Source organism: Hetaerina americana, unplaced genomic scaffold (assembly GCF_022747635.1).
Source record: "Hetaerina americana unplaced genomic scaffold, ioHetAmer1.1.p SCAF_23, whole genome shotgun sequence".
In the NCBI taxonomy this organism is placed as follows: domain Eukaryota; kingdom Metazoa; phylum Arthropoda; class Insecta; order Odonata; family Calopterygidae; genus Hetaerina; species Hetaerina americana.
In genome coordinates, this window is record NW_027286797.1 from 6936364 (window position 1) to 6953335 (window position 16972).

The following is a 16972-nucleotide window of genomic DNA, read 5'->3' on the forward strand; positions in this document are numbered from 1 at the left end:
TGACATGGAAATCCCGATGACCCAACCGCCTTCCTCTCTGTTACCCATGGGACTTACACGAGCGTGGCGCAGTCCGCATCCGATCCCCCACACGAGAAAGACGGCACGGACGCACTTCGCTGTCACCCCGCGCCCCCGTCCCCGCCGTTCCATCAGGACGCCTCGCCGAATTACGTGACGTCTCAAATTGGACGAGAGCCCTTTTGACACGCCTAACCAACGCTTCCCCTTCTCCCACCGGCTCCTCTGCCTGCAAAACGCCGCTGCGGAGGGCGTGCCCGGACCGCGCCGCGGCTCAAATTTCCGTCACCCGCCGTCCCGCCACATCCGACACGAGCTAGCGGGACACCAAAACGGAAGTGAAGCCTGAGATTGAAAAATCGGGGGGTGGAGAGGCTGAGAGGCTGACTGAGCTTTCGATGACTCGCCATTCTTCACCCATAATACCCCGATCTCACACCATCAGGGCAACCCTCCTCCCATCCCCGTATTCGGTAAATGCATCAAAGATTTAGAATAAAAGGAAAGACAAACAATATACTAACTATAAAATAAATGGAATCGAGTTAAAACATGTCAAATACTTGGTTGCTACCCTGATATGAAACACTTTATGAGGTAAACACCATAGATGATATATGTATGTGAACAAGCCTTTAAGCATTTTAGGTTTCATTGGACGGGTTGTATGGACATGCACTGAAAAATTGAGAAAGGTGTTCCTTCGCTTTAGATAGACCACGCTCAGAATACACTGCAAGTGCCTGGGATCCATGGGAGACGAATTTAACTGAAGAATTTAATATGATTCAGATGGAAACCGCTTTGTTTGTTAAACATGGGTATGCTGGAGGAAGCGGCCTTGGAGCCCGGGAAGAGAGTGGGCAAGACTTCGACTTTTAGAAAGGTACAGGACACGGAGTTTTCTTTCGACACGGAGGGGACTGTGGCGGCACAATATTATATTGGAAGATTCGGCCAACTCGGAATGAAGTGAGTGAGGAAGACACCGTCACAGGCTGATTCAAAGACTCGTTCTTCCCACGAACGATACTCTAAGCGAAACAAAAAACCCATGAGACTGAAAAATTTGATTTAATTGAATACTAGAATTTGATAAATTCATCCGGCATCATTCAGTATGACGAATAACTAATTGTAGCACTTTTCCACTCGATAATATAGACTGCTACGATCAGTTATTCGTTATGTTCGACTTCCACCACAGCACGCTCGAAGCTCTTCAATTTTATCATTTGGTGTGGTGGAACCTGCTCTTGGTGGAAGCATACTTGTATGCAAAAAGGAACGTGTGCGTGGATCTGACCCGCCAAAGCTGGTTTTGTCGGAATCTTCGAGGACAGCGAGAGCGCTGCTCTCACATGAAGCGAGCCTCCACAAAGCGCGGAACTAGGGCAATGCAAACGCCTGTCGAATCGGGAAATGTGACCCTACCAAAGCCGAAAGTTTTGCATTTAGCGATCCGGTAGTTCTCGCAAAATTACGAGTAACGCTTAGAGGGTGGCTGACCCATGCAAGTGCCTCCGGAAGAGCCGGGAATGAGCAAGGCAGGGGCGAGTCGAAGCAGGTCTCAAACCCAATGCTCTTCCATGAAGCGCGTCCTGACATAAGGGAAGCACGTGAGGTGAATATGGGCGGGGATGCCTTGAATAAATGGCGTCCATCAAACGGATACATGGAGGAAATATTCCGATGAAAAATTTTAAGAAGAGATTACTCGTCGGTTGCAGCTCACTTTGAACGCGTATTTCCGATCCTGTACAGACTTCGAATTAGAATGGGGCACAGAGAAAGGCCATCCATGCCCTGAGTAATCCGCGTAAATGAACAAAGAGCATCTCATGGCATAGCCTTGGTTGAAAAACACGGGAAGCTTGGAGACTACCTGCATGAATTAAACTTTAGATAAATGTTAATAACTGGCGTTCAGCAGCGACACAATTCTAACGCCGCATCGCAATCGATCCTGTCCGAATCCCAAAAGGCATGGATGGAAATCACCCCGTGCAAAGTTACACTCGTAAATATACAAAAACATTGCACACCAATCATTTCCATGAAATAAAAGTACCCACATTGTTTTCAAGAGAATATTTTTTTAAGTGCTCCGTTTCAGAGTCCAGGTTGTTTGATGCTAAGTAATACTCGCCATACATAACTCTCTCTTTCTGAAATGAATAACTGTCCTTTAATGTGAATAGGTGGCTTAAGTTTTCCAAGGACAGTGATATAGTTGGGCTCAATTTAGTTTCAAAAACATAATGTTATTCACCATATAAATATGTATTTAAATTGACTCGAATTGTCCAAGATGGTAAACGCTATGATCCCATTCTATGCGATTCCGCCTAGAACGAGTTATACAGCTGTTCCAAGAGTTATTTTAACTAATACGTTTTAATGTGGCCATCTAAAATTCATGGGAGCACCAAGGACGGGAGCTGGACTCCGCCCTGGTGTTCAAGGTCACCGCAATTCTTACCCACCCAATTTCCAAACGCCGTTTCCGCAAAAATTCAGCAAATATTTTAAATCAGCTCATTCCTAAACGTACCACCTCTGGCATTTTTCATTATGATGGACACCCAGCGAGAGCATGAAAGTAATTCACTCACCCCGATTACTACTGCTTTCATTATATTCGTGGAATGAGTATTTCCAAGCCGAAATGGGGAAATTGAATTTGATTTAACCCAAGGTAGGGGAAATGAAAACAAAATCTTTCAACCCTTTTACTAGTGGAGTGACCATTCCGAGACCTTTATGACCTATACTAAAATAGTCTTCCAAATTGTCCTTCTTCAGTGCTGCTTAATTTGTTGCAAATATTTATATATATCGTAAGACTAGGTTTTCATGGAACCGGCTGTGCGTCTTTCAAAAAGAAATACCGGACCCGCCTCGGGTGTTCATATTAATGAGCACTAGTCTTCACGGTGATTCCACGGGACATAGTTATTTCATCTTCGATTCATTATTTACTCTTGCGCTTTTGGCGGTGGACATTAGAAACAGATCCTCCCCCACTTCCAGTGCTTAGACGCCATTTTACTGATGCTTCGAAAAAGGAAATGCTCTTTTAAGCCCGTTTTTTATGTTAATTTTAATTATACCATGTTATTATAACTGCACAGAGTATTGCTAAGTTTAAAACCATGAACATATGTCCTGGTGCTCAAAGAGTTTATTAGATTGAAATGCTTGTTTTTGCCTCGCGACTTATTGAGGGATAATTAGGCAAATGTGAGTCACAAACGACGTAAAAAATTCAACTCTTTCGACTGAAATGCCTAATCTTAAAGGAAACAATCACAACGATTCAGCTTTTTAAGTGTGCTACCTTCTACAGTTCCTTGTCAATCACATTCAATTTGTTTCTCCTATACATTTATTTCATAGGATTTTTTATGCAACCTTCAAAAAATATCAACGGGGAATTTTAGGCAGGCATTTGTGATTGAAAAATCTAAAAAGGGTGTGATAAAAGTTTTTGCCCATCCGATACCTGTATGATAAATTGCGGAAGGACGCAATCTACTACTTGGCATTGAGAGGATTAAACAAAAGATTAAACAAAAGATTTTGGCAACATGCTCTGATTTGACTGCTGGATTTACTTGCTCATATATTCCGCCGGGCAGTGGAACAGTGAGCATAGAAGAGCTTGGACACATGGCATTGTATGCCTAGAAAGATACACATGCACTTTTGATCAAAACAATAAAATGTACCCGACTGTCCTAAATATGCCAACATCCTCAAGAAAACAGCGGGATGATTGACTTAACTTTCAAGTTTTGGCATATAGTATACGCGTACACAGAAAAAGTTTCAAATATCTTGAATAAATCCCATTGCTAATAATTTAACTGTTAACACAAAAAAGTCAACCGTTTTGTTCAAAGAGGTGGCGAATGAGTTAGACGAGTTGAGAGGGAGAGGTATAAATGGAGCACGAGGATGATGATTTATCTTTGGGCGAACGCCCGATGGATGGGCTCACCTTCCTGGCTTTATTATGAAGATGATATTGTTGCGGAGGCCGCCTCTTGGAACAAATAAATGGGACGGGTGAAGAGGGTTGCTGGACAGAAGAACTCTGCGGTCCTAAGGGTGTTGGCGTTAGAAAGAAAAGCGTGGAGGGATGTAGTTAACTTTTCTGTTTGAAATATTTATGCCTGCTATATATTAATTTTACGTTATTCCGAACTTTCATTTGCCAGTGGTTTTCATGACAATAGTTTGGCAGCATGAGATTTAACCATAGAAAATAACAAAGATAAACTTTAGCGCCATCACTTCAGTCACCAGAGAAGAGTTTCATTTCTCGGTTCAAGGAAAGGCACCACAACCAAAATGTTCATATGTACAATTGCGACCGCAAATTGCGTCGGCCAGCGATTCAAGCGTTCGCAAGACAAAAACATTATTATGAATACAACGAATATGGATGTGAAGAGGATTTTTGAGGTTTTTCACCAAAATGTAGTACGAAGCCCTCCTCTGTGAGGGCGATAAAATTTCCCATCGGTGACCCTCGACATAGCAAGGATCCAAATAATTGTGAACCTTCAAGCGTCTTGAATTTTCTAACTTTGTTAAAACTCCTGAAACAAATACTAGCATTTTATTACAAAGAGTTCTCTCTGAATGAATTTTTGCTTCCTCGAGGCGAGCAATGCATGCCCCACGAATATTGGCAGAGAGCCACTGATATAAAAAGAGATGGAGGGAGATGATGGAAGCAGCCGTTGCCTCCTCTTAAAAACACCCCTCCGGACGTAAATATTTGCTCGAAAATGCAGCGACTACATCCATCTGCGTGGAACTATCCATTTAACGGCTTAATATACAGTAAAATAGCTGTCAAGACCGCGCACTCCCGAGCACTCAATGTCTTCACATCCAAGAGACCACCTGAAATATAACACGGGAGAGAAAAAAAACTTAAATGAATGCCATGTGAAACGACACACTTCACTCACAAAGAGACCATCTGCGACATTGGTCTTTTGAAGAAAAACACACTTCGCCGCCACCCACCCTCCAAGTAAGTCTTCACCAGGCAACAAAGACGCCTCCATGGGCAACGTCAGCGACCTCCGCCGCCCTTCCAGCACCAACACGCGAGTGCCCTCGGAAGTATTTGCCCCGCATGCTTGGAGAATATCGGGAAAGGTTTGCAGATTCTTTCTACCAGCCACCCTGACCCAGCGTGCATCGAGACGCCACTCAAGCGTCCACCCTAAACTCCGGCTGCCCCGACCCTTAAACTAGCAATGGACATGGGCGCCACTCACCCTTCCCACCCCACCACCATCCCCCGCAATGCGAGTGGAGGGCGGAAGCAGACACCCCTCGAGGTCTCCTTGAGCATTTATCGTGCACGAGAATATCCTGCGGTGCGTAAGTTAGCCTGCATTCCAAATATGGTCGCAAAATACACTGGGAAAGTCGTAAACCTGTGCAATCTCATTGCTTAAAGGTATGTAGGGTTTTTTGGGATAATGTAGTTTTGCACTTACAAGTGTCACTTGGATTCTCCTTAATTTTTGGCACACTTTAACTCTGCCGAGTAATTATGACATATTCTTAATAAAACGGTAGTTTCCTAAAAAGCATTTCCTAGGAATATTTCGTTGCATCTGAAAAAATACTAAATGTAATTTCTAAAATACCAGTACACTACATCATTACGATTCTGACTGAACAACCACCGATCATACACAAAAGATTTCTCGTCCCTGCTTAAAATTTCTCCATCGTATTATCATTTTACATTCTATTCATTGACACTTCGTCTGCCATAGTGCAGGCCTAGCTCCTCGCCTAAGTTAGGGAACTTAGCTCTACTGGCAGAACTTCACCCAAAGCAGATCAACGTAGACCTGACTGAAGACCAAAAGGTATCCCCAGGAGTCGTTCCAACTTTGGTACACGGTGTAAGTGAGGACGATGCCATGGATTCCTCCCCCGAAAGAAAAAAATAATAAAAAATGCAGAAATTTCGATGCATTAAAATTATCCCGCCAAGGCGAATGATTTTTACCCTTTGATATTTCTGCTCATCATATTAAGTTCTTTAAGCCTATTTTTAAATAAGACGTATTTAACTGCGTTCATTAGTTGTATCCTTAAAAACAATATCTCCGGTTGTTTCCCATAAACATTACATTTTCATCGCTTGATTTTTTACGGGTTCTCATATTCCAGCGCCGGACAAAAGTGGGAACCTCCAGGTTTATTCGAAAAGAGTTTATTCATGGCTTATATCGTAAAAAGCACTGATTACGATCACGGAAATAAAATGCCTAAGGTGAGTAAATATAGTTTAGTAATCAAAGCAATTTCCAACAATAATCTCCTATTTTGACCTTGCGTTTGATTTAGATTAATGCAACGCCATAAATGTTAAAAAATAAATTTAAAGAGTAAATAATTTGACTCATCAAGTAATTACCCGTTCTTCCGATCAATGTTTTCATTTCGCCGGCCGGTGAATGTGATCTTTACTCTAATTTTTTTATCATATAACGAATTTAATATATTTGGTGTCTTTTATCTATCAGAGCATTTACTGATAGAGGTATCCTTTTAATTTGGTCCACTGTAAGATTACGTTTATTGCGTGATGTTCGCATAATTTTAAACCAAAACATAAACACCTTCATTTCAGACATTTACGTGCTTAAGGTGTGTTCAGGTGAGCTTTTAAATAAATCCAATAATTTTTTTTCTTCTTTTTCAATCGTCCTTTTCAGACCACCCTTTCACCTGAGCTATCCCGCTGCCAAGGTCTATGAAGAGCCGAGTTACTGCATCCTCCGGCTACATGCTTGGTCCTAAGTTACTTAGGGTTTTTCTCAAGTTTTATTTGGACATTAAAGTAGAAGAACTCAATGCTGTAAACTATGAATGAACGAAGAAATTCTGCCTTGAAGATTTAAAATATGGTCATTCGGAAAGAAACCAAAATTTAAGGTTAAGTGGAAAATGAATCATATCTTCTCTCATTAAAAAAATTAAGTTGGCCAAAATAAAATTGCCTCTTTCAAGTCCAAGAAATTATTTCGCATTCTAAGTTATTTACTGTGTGCTTTTGTGATTGAGTAAAGACAATATTGCCGAAGAAAACTCTTCTTTTAAGAAATTAATTATTCAAAAATGGGGCAACAAAACATCTTTTCCGGATGAGCATTAGTTTATATCTTTTAATTTGGATGAATAGTTAACAGTAGAGTTTATGAAATATCTCAAATGATATCCATCATTAAGTTATTTTATTTTTATAAATATGACTTTTAGTCAATGTTTTTATGAATATCTCTATGAAAGTTAATTTGATTATTTGATACACATATACGTACATATAAATATGTCCTTTTGGTGGTGTTACACTTTCATTAAGTGGAAGCTTTCTATATCCTAATATTTGTCAAATCAATCATTTACAATTTCTATAAGACGATAACACATTTTATAATAAATAATAGCATATCAGCAATTCTTGCGTAGATAACTTCCTTCCATTGCCACCATACATGTTGCTCCTAATTATTTCGGTGAGGTCACAACGGAAGTTATAATGTAATCGCTGTGTTTTTACTTGCTTGTTCTTGTTATTTTTTTCTTGTTGACTGGCATAGACGCACACTACTTACATAATGTTGATTGCTCATTTTAATGATACTCAAATTCTTTTTAGTCTAATGATCCAATGTTGTTCTAAGTTATGTAAGTGTTACCTATTTTGTGGAAAAATCAATCAGTGTCACATTTATTCATTAACTTTGCTTATCCTAAACACACTTAACATATACAACACGTATAGCGAGAGGCGCACACCTGGCCTGATGGGAAAGGGATCCATGGAACGGCCCTGGTTTCCCTTTGTAATCCATACGAACTCGGCGATCGCCTCACGTGTGACCCATGTGCAGGGACAGAGAAACAAAAGTTGGAACACACGCACCGATTCTTGTCCAGGGGTGATCATCACAAGGAATATTGTTCAAACATTCCAGAGACTTCAGAATTTTAATATGTTGACTAAAAAGGCACTCTGACGGCACCCCGGAGTAATCTCCAGCGGGGACCGATCGGAGGAGGAGACGTTGCGAGGTCCTCACGAAGCGGTATTCTCGACGCATTCTCAACCATGGAGGAGGCCGGTAAGTCGCATTCAGCCGTCACAGCATTGGGTCACCCCGTCCGCAAATGCGTGCAAAGGAAGGGGCGTGGGAAGGAATATTTTAGGCCTTAAGGAGGTTGAGCAAACGATGAAATATCTTTGTGGGTCGACTTCAAATAACGGGTGATGCGAGGGGTGGGAGGCGATCGTGAAAATCCACTTTCTTGCCAACCGCCGAATGTTCCATCCATTGATGGGAATTACGTCGCAATGCGACATGTCAAATTATTACCACGCTGCTTTTCTCCCTAGCCAAACGAGTCTTTTCCTGGCATGATAGTGTAATAATATTAATAATACTTATCCATATTTCTCTGTTTTCTTCAATATCACAGGGATGGTGAAGGAAATATAGATCGATTTTACGACTCGATAGGGAGGTAAAACAAAGTATTTATTTCCAGGTCAAACTATCCATTATTTCAATGGCGACAGAGTTAGTGGTAATTTATCTCATCATTTGATGGCTCCCGAAACTCAAAGAATAGAATGCCACTGATGGCTAGTAAAATTCAAATCAGCTTAAGCCGAATTATGACGATAAGCTTTCGTATTCATACGGAATCAAAATTACTAGAACGCATGACATTTGCTATATATATATATTATATACGCATTATCACAGCTGTGTATGCATACGAATGAATACAATTCCCTAACTTGCGACATTTACTGCCTGTAATAAAGCATCTACCTCCCAAAAAACGATTAAATGTCTGGAAATGAGTGAAGGACAAAATGGAAAATGTCGATTGGAGATCTGGACATCTTCAGAATGTTCCTATTCACAATAGAGTCGCACACCAAACGGGTCACTGTTGGCGATTCCCGCCGCCACCGCAGCAAGAGGCACACTGACAACCTGCAAGGAAATCGTTATAATGAAGAGCTCAAAATGGAGCGAGTGAATCAAGTTGTTATCTTGCGAGTGGAGCCAACTTGACGGCCTGCATTCGACGGGAGATGGGGAACCTTGAAGCGACAATCTGAAGGCACTCGAGAGATCTCAGCCTGTGGTGGTGCAGCAGCTCAACTCGAGTGCGGCAGTTAAATGTGAAGCAGAAGAATGACTAGGAGTCAAAGAAAAAAGATAAGTAGACCAAGCCCTTGGAATAACGAGCTGAACGAAAGTCTAATTAGTCGTGCGCTAATTTACAAGCCGCCTTCGACCCCATTTGGTACTAGACATAAACATTGGTAAATCCTTCGGATCTTCGATCACGTTCCCTAACTCATTCCTCGTGTGCAGCTCTTGCCATGCGACCAGGGCCTAGGGGCGTGGTATCGGGATTCCCAATTGACGATGCCATCCCTAAATCTTAATGAAAGTAGATGCATCCGGGAATATTTTTCCAACCGAACTTCCTCATGTTCTTTCGAGCATGTTAGGACACATGCACTAACTTTGCACTCCTACGTGGAGGCGATTTCTATTTCCATTTCTAACAACTTGGCCGCTCGTCGGTATTAATTCCAACCCCATGAGATCGGCAATCATTTATTAGTATATTTGAATCGCGCCGAAGGACACTATAGAGTTGAGTGGCATTTTTCCCAAATCTTTCATCGCGTTTTTCGGCGAATTGCCCAATAAATAAATTTTTTCGACTCGGTATTTCGGTATATTCCCTTAGATTGCTTCCTAGGAGAGCTTAAGAAATGTATGGACGGCCCTCTGTAGGGGGACCACTGAGGGGGGATGAGGAGGAGAAGGAGGGTTTACACCATTAAAAGGGTGAGGGGGAGCCATTGACCATCTAGGGCCATTACTCAATAGCCCATGCCTACCCTCGTTTAAGTAGTCGGGTCTGTCTTGGACGCGGGCCCATATCACCAAGGCATGGGGGAGCCAATTTTAGCACCCTCGTGACCATTTCCACCCTCCCGTCCCTCCCCGCGACATCTCTAGCCCTCCCTCCCTCTTTTTTCATCCACCCACCCACCTTTCCCCCTGGAAGGCACGCGCTTTGTGCCGGCCGGCCGCGCAGCCCCCAGCCCCCGCTTACGCTCTCGGCGGAAATTATTTCCGATCCGTGTCGATCTCCGCGCCGGATGTCCGTTCCGCTCTCCCGGGTTGCAGCGCCACCGTGGACGTCGAGAGAGCGGGTCTTTGAGCGTCAATGGATCTTGACTTGAGCTTTGGGAAGATTGATAGTTAGTTTCTCGACGGAAGAGCGAAAAAAAACTACCGAGATGGAATCGAGACAAGTTGGCGGTTTTGGTAGAGCAGATGTTGTCGTTTGACGAAATCGGTAGGTGACCGACCTAATTTCTCATCAAGATGACGTTTGCACCACTGATGCGCTCATTTCCGTTGACTAAACGGGGCAAACCCTATGTCCATCACCAGCCGAGAGAATATAATACCTTGAACTTCGACGCCATCAATTCTCAAGTGATGTGAATCGGCGAGCGGAGATTTTGGTGGTGACCAATACATATATCCCGTGCAAAATAATTTAGCTCGTGAGTAAATCATTCCGAAAGGTATTATTCGACGGCTTTTATGTGTTTTTTCTCGAGAAATAATTTCCTTGGTATGCTTCGTGCGCCTAGACTAGGGCTCACTGCTCGCCGCTTTGCCCTGGGTGTGGAGAGCATGCGAGGATCATGCATTCACATGCGGAGCATAGAGGAACAAGTAAGGCAAACGGAGGCGCAGTGCATGCGAGCCCTTCCGCCGCTGAAGGACAAACGAGAGAGGGCAGGAGGCTCCCTCCGTCGCGGAATCCTTGCCCGCGTCTCGTGCCTCGGGAGCTCCTCGTTGAAAGTGAGACTGCGTCGTGGGAATCCGCGTCGCCCTGCCGCATCCCCCACGACCGGGGCGTCCGATTGGACTCGGTGCGCATGCGCGACCTCGACGACTCCCCCCCTCCCTCCTCCCCCCGTGCCCAGTCTCACACCCCGCACCCGCTCCCAATTTACGGCGCTTTCCCGCTCCAGACGGCGCTGTGGCTGCAGGCTTGCACGCTCGCATCCAACGCCCGGGACGAGAGTGTTTTCGTTGACCCTTCCAGAAATTGGTCAATCGTCGTAAATCAAAAAGCTCCGAAGGCGGGGGGGGGGGGGGGGGCGTCCCCTCTGAGTCATACATGACGTAGTAAGGGTTCATGGCTCATCCGCGAGACGGTTTCTTCCGAGTACTTGAGCTTCAAAGGGAGTTTTGGCGAGCAGGGTTTGGAGCAACGATCTCATTCTGACATGCATATGGTGCGAATGTGGATCAACTTCAACCCTAACGATAATTTCATCTTTTGTTATTCTATCTCCTCAGCATGCTCCTTTACTCTCCTTGAGCCAGCATGCGTGTATGTGCCTCATTTACGTATTCTGCGTATTTGAAGTTTATGCATTGAATATTTATTGAACTCACTTCTGAATACATTTCAATGCGGAATTGATTCTTGAGCAATTTCAGTATTCAGAATGAAGGGATATTGGAGCAGAGTTATTCTTTTAAAACTAGCGTCATCTGGGGTGCATGTGGAGAAAAATCTAGGAAATCGTTCTCCAAGGGTCACTGGTTTCCAGCATGGAGGGCAAGAAAGATCCCATGCCTAATACTAGATACTAAGATCTCACGCCCTTATCTACATACTCCACTCGTATACCCCAGCCATATACCTCACACACACCCCTACCCTCCCACGTTCACCATCTAATCGGGCGCGTTGTCTGGTCTCCTTCTAGATGGGGACAACAGAAATTTTAGCGGGATGAGAAGGACTAAAAGAGAAAACTACCTGGATTCATGGAAGTCTGTCTATTTTGAAACACATTGAATGTTAATAAACACCAATCTCTCTCTCCGCTCCGTGTAAGCTCTTCACCTTCTACCTCCGCGTAAGCCCCCTCTTCGCCTAAGTGTGTCCTTAACCCACCAATTCATCTCAACAACCCAATCTAATAACCAACGGGAATATTTAATGAGTAGCCTGAAGATAACAATATTTTTTTGTGAAATTAAGGTTTTTGATGGAATTGGATGCAGAAATAATAATGCTCAATATTCGTACATTCCACCAAGTGAGGGTCAATCCTGCCGATATTATTATTTTCGCAATTTTTTTATATTAACAGTTTCTCCCGAGATATTACGTATCCCAGGTACCTTGCACTATAACTATGAAAATGTGAGATATTTTAGATAAATATAATCATACCTGAAATAATAACACAACATCGTACTTTTGTAATAAATTAGTTATAAACGCACTAGGATTGGTTTCTTTGTTCTTTTATATCTTCAGTAAGATGTCGAGAAACTGCAAAATCTAGGTCTTGCCTACAGCATTTTTATGAAGGAAAACGAAGTTACCGTATTACCAGCGACGAAGCCATTCCATGTAGCCACACCTAAAACTACCTTCTACAATCAGGATTAAGTAGCTAAACTCACATTGAACAAGTCTTCAATGTCTATTGTAACTAATACATAACGTGAACTGGGCGGCCCATAATGTTCGCACAAAATGGCTAGCGACTAAACGATCATAAAGAAGATTAACTGGCGTCTTAGAAATCGCTGAAAATTGTCTCTAGAGAGTAAATCAGACTATTCATCATATTGTGAAGGATTTGGGTATTTCCGTGACCCGTGGCGCCATGCAGTGGACAAGTACGAGACTTTGACATCAGAACATTCAAAACAGTCGCAATGGGGGAGGAGGGTTCCTCGGCGTGGAGGGGCCTCTCGCGAATCCTGTCAAACTGTTGCCAGCCCAAATACTTCGAGATATTGCATGATGCACCATCACCCGGCGTCCGATTCTGACCGCACGGGTGATAATGTAAACTATTCACACAAATGAGCGCAGAAAAAGATGAAATTCACCCATTTGCCGACTAGTCTCGTAGGCGTGTCGCTTTTCTCTCAAAAAATATGTTGGCTCCCCTCTCCAAGCCTCACCTTCAGTCCCTCTTCTAACACTTCCCCTACTCCATCCACTCTCCCCTCCGCGCTGTTTTACGCCGCAAACGTTGGCGACAGCTATGCCTGCTAACCTGTTCATGCACCCACAAATGACTGAGAAGGAAATAGGATCCGCATGCTGGAAGGAATCAAAAGAGCGCACGTGGGGATTTTAAATGGTTAACTGTTAGAAAATGGTTAATAAAAGTTATGTTAAGTTTGAGAATGTTTAGAAATTTCTAAAACAAATTACCAATGGAAAAGCAACTCTTAAAAGAATGTCACAGCATAATAGGCTCTCTGAGTGTATCAAAATAGGCTCAGAAATAAGCCTATATGTAATTGGCTCTCTGAGTCCACCGAAAGCAAATCTCTGATTGACGTACTAACTGTTAAGAAAGTATAAAAATAATTTTAGGCGTTCGGCACTTTTTTGTGAAGTGAACAAACATAGGTAAAAACGTTGATCTTTAAAATACACTGTACGCCGTTCTCTGTCGCATCGAATTCCGCGTCATTTCGGAGAAAAAGCACACCTGTTAAAGAAACAGTTCGCGTTGACCAGGAGGTTTATTTCTTTCAGCAAGGCGCGCACCTTTTCTCAATTCCGGAGTCTCATCCTTGCTGCCTCACGAATGAAGCAGCCATTCTTTCACGCTATTATATTCTCCCGAATCCGTTTTTCCAGCGACTCCACCTCCCAGAGAGCGGGCACATCATACATATTGAATGATGTATCGACAATATTCCCACTTCAAGGAAACCCGATGCGACCGGATGAAATGTGCTCGACAAATGAGGGGTCGCTTACTGTGCACACGGATCAGTCAATCGATTCCACTCGTCGGGTAGTTCATCAATATTCCCTGCGCCATCAGGTAAAATAATCCGTAATTGCTTCCTTCCGTTCTCTTTCCATCAACCTCCACGGCAACCTCGACCAGTTTCCGACGTCCCTCCGACGATGTCTTCATATCTTCATATTTTACCGATTTATATTCCCAGAATTATTCGACTCGGTCATTGCGTTAAATTTCGGAAAAGAACCCTTTACTGCTAAAATAACCATTTTAGACGTGATTTGATGGAACGCAATGATGATTTTTCTCTGCCTTGGCGCACCCAGTTGGGAGGGCAGAATATTTAATCTGGTGCTCTCCTCTGCCTCGCAACACCACCCTGAATTGCTCCGTAGTGTTCGATTTCAACATGGAGTTGGTCTTACATTTATTTGGGAAATCCCGCTGGCCATCGCACAGGCATCGACTGCTGCATAAAGTGATCCCAAGGATGAATTCACCCTCTTGAGAATTCCCACATGCTAAACAAACTCTAGGAAGAATAGATCCTTTTTACCACGCATCACCCCAAGAGGGTCATTTTTTGCCTGACCTTGCTCTTGGCTTGGTCGAATTCAACTATGATCGAAATGGGGAACACCATACGTGCAAACACAAGAGCTAATACCGGAAAAAATGATTACTTATACTCCAGCGTGATAAAACGACTTTATCCCCATGAGTGATGCTCCAGCAAACCCTGCCACACTCCATTGAAGTGCATTGAACGGTAAAAATGCAGGGAGTTCGAATTGCATCCGGCTTCAGACACGGTGATAAGTAGGAATGAGGTTGGCGTTTGCCCTATGCCCTTGAGGTGGAATCAACGGGGCAGGATGGTCAACGAGGAGTCTCGGCACAGCGAGAGACGAGAGCCCGCCAGGGAGAGGGAGAGGCGGTGGCGTCTCTCGCACTCGGTGGCGTCTCTCGCACTCGGTGGTGGTACCCTGGCGATTGGGGCGAAGGGAAGGGTGAAAGGGGTAGTACCGGAAGGAGGAGTGCCTGGCAGTCTAGATCCACGAGGGGCTTCTCGGGCACTGGACGGTTTGTGGCGTAGTACACGGAGGCTGCAGCTATGCCGGTCAGGGCCACGGCCCCGGCCGCCACGTACGCCATGTAGTTGTCAACCTCCTCCACTGAAAGAAAAGGAGAAGGAAAACGGGTTACATAAACGGGCTACATACGGCTTAGGATAAATTACGGTCAATTGGACACGAGCAATCGCAATGTAGAGCGCCATCGTAGGGACAAAAATCAGGTGACCCGTCCGTCTGGTCATGCAGTCAGAGACGAAGGCAGGTAGGGCGGAGATCCCGGAGTAGTTGAAAGGGTTTTTAGATCGGTTCCTTGGAATGCACACTTCGCATCATAATAAACATATGATTTAATTAAAGAATTGACCTCTTCTACATCTGTAATATACTGCAAAAGTCAGCGCAAGGTCGTACGGCTGGTGTTGTCAGGGCACCAGCCATTCACGTTATCTTAAAGTGTCATTTTATATAAGAGCATTTTGTCGCATATCTGTTCTTCTTGTGTGTATATGTACGTGCATTGTAAGAGTAACTGTTGACCAAACTTGACCGTTGCCACCAGGACAATTTCCTAATTGCAACGAGGTTCATATGATAATGATAATAATATGCCAGACCATAACCTTTAACATTCTCTTGAAGACTGCCTATATTAAAAGTCTGGTTATATACATCAAACTGTTGTCGTTCCGTCGAAGGAGTTCATAAAATTCTAGTATTCAATTTTCTTTAACTTTTTTGGCCTCAAAAGGTTCAATTTTGTTACGCATTGCGTATCGTACGTAGAAAAAACGAGTCTTTGAATCAGCCTGCGACCGTATCTTTATAATTCATTTTATCCCGTTTGCCGAATATACCAATAAACGTAATTGGTGCCGCCATAGTCCCCTCCGTGTCGAAAGAGAACTCCAAGTGTCATGTACCTTTCTAAAAGTCGAAGTCTTGCCCACTCTCTTCCCGGGCTCCAAGGCCGCTTCCTCCAGCATACCCATGTTTAACAAACAAAGCGGTTTCCATCTGATTCATATTAAATTCTTCAGTTAAATTCGTCTCCCATGGATCCCAGGCACTTGCAGTGTATTCTGAGTGTGGTCTATCTAAAGCGAAGGAACACCTTTCTCAATTTTTCAGTGCATGTCTATACAACTCGTCCAATGAAACCCCAAAATGTAGGGTTCAAGATGGTGCGGGGGTTATCGTACTAGCTTCCCACCCAGAGGGTCCGGGTTCGAATCCCGGCGGTATGGAATATTTTTCTGTGTTTTCAGTGGTATCTCGATCCCTACTCGAGGTGCTTTGTGGAGGGCACTTTGAGTGAGTACGCCGTCCGTCGGATGGGACGTTAAGCTGTGGACCCCTTGGCGCCTTTCGTTAAGAGTAGGCTAATACCGACGCCGGGTTTCTCTCCACCTGCCATTCTTACCTGTCCATCCGCTATGGCGCAAATGACCTCAGCTTTCGGTCGCCTCCCCCCAAACTACTACTGCCCCCTAAAATGCTTAAAGGCTGATCCGTATATTCTTCTTAGGTTCTTACCTCTGGAATTTTTTTTACGTCAGTGTAACTTTCAAGTATTTCACATGCACTGAAATGCTTTACTAGACCCCGTCTATTGTATATTTTATGTCTCAATTATATATTATTTTATTCCGAAACTTTAAAGCAGAAAATTTTCTCATTGATGATTAACTAATATTCTATTCATTTATTATTTACACCACTGCGATACATGGTCTAAACCGTTGAAGAACAGCACGCTATCCGCCGATGTTCTTCTTACTCTATAAATTACTGTACACACTGCGAATAATCTAAAATTACTGCTCAAGTGGGAGTTTTGGTTAGGTTAATGCACACCAAGAAGAGCAGGTATCCCATGCAAATACATTTTATTTACACTTAAAGAAGTCCCTCAGTCAGTTAGTCACTTACTCGCGAATGCCTTGATTTTTCCAACAATTACTCGAGATAAACA

General features: G+C 43.5%; 1 protein-coding gene across 1 annotated transcript in view; it reads right to left on the reverse strand.

Moving 5' to 3' along the window:
- Positions 1-16972, reverse strand: part of LOC139689389 (long-chain-fatty-acid--CoA ligase 5) — a 184537-nt gene that overhangs the window by 117816 nt on the left and 49749 nt on the right. Inside the window, exon 2 of the mRNA XM_071586482.1 lies at positions 14951-15099. Within this exon, the coding sequence (XP_071442583.1) occupies positions 14951-15099 (149 nt within the window). The remainder of the gene's footprint in view (positions 1-14950; positions 15100-16972) is intronic.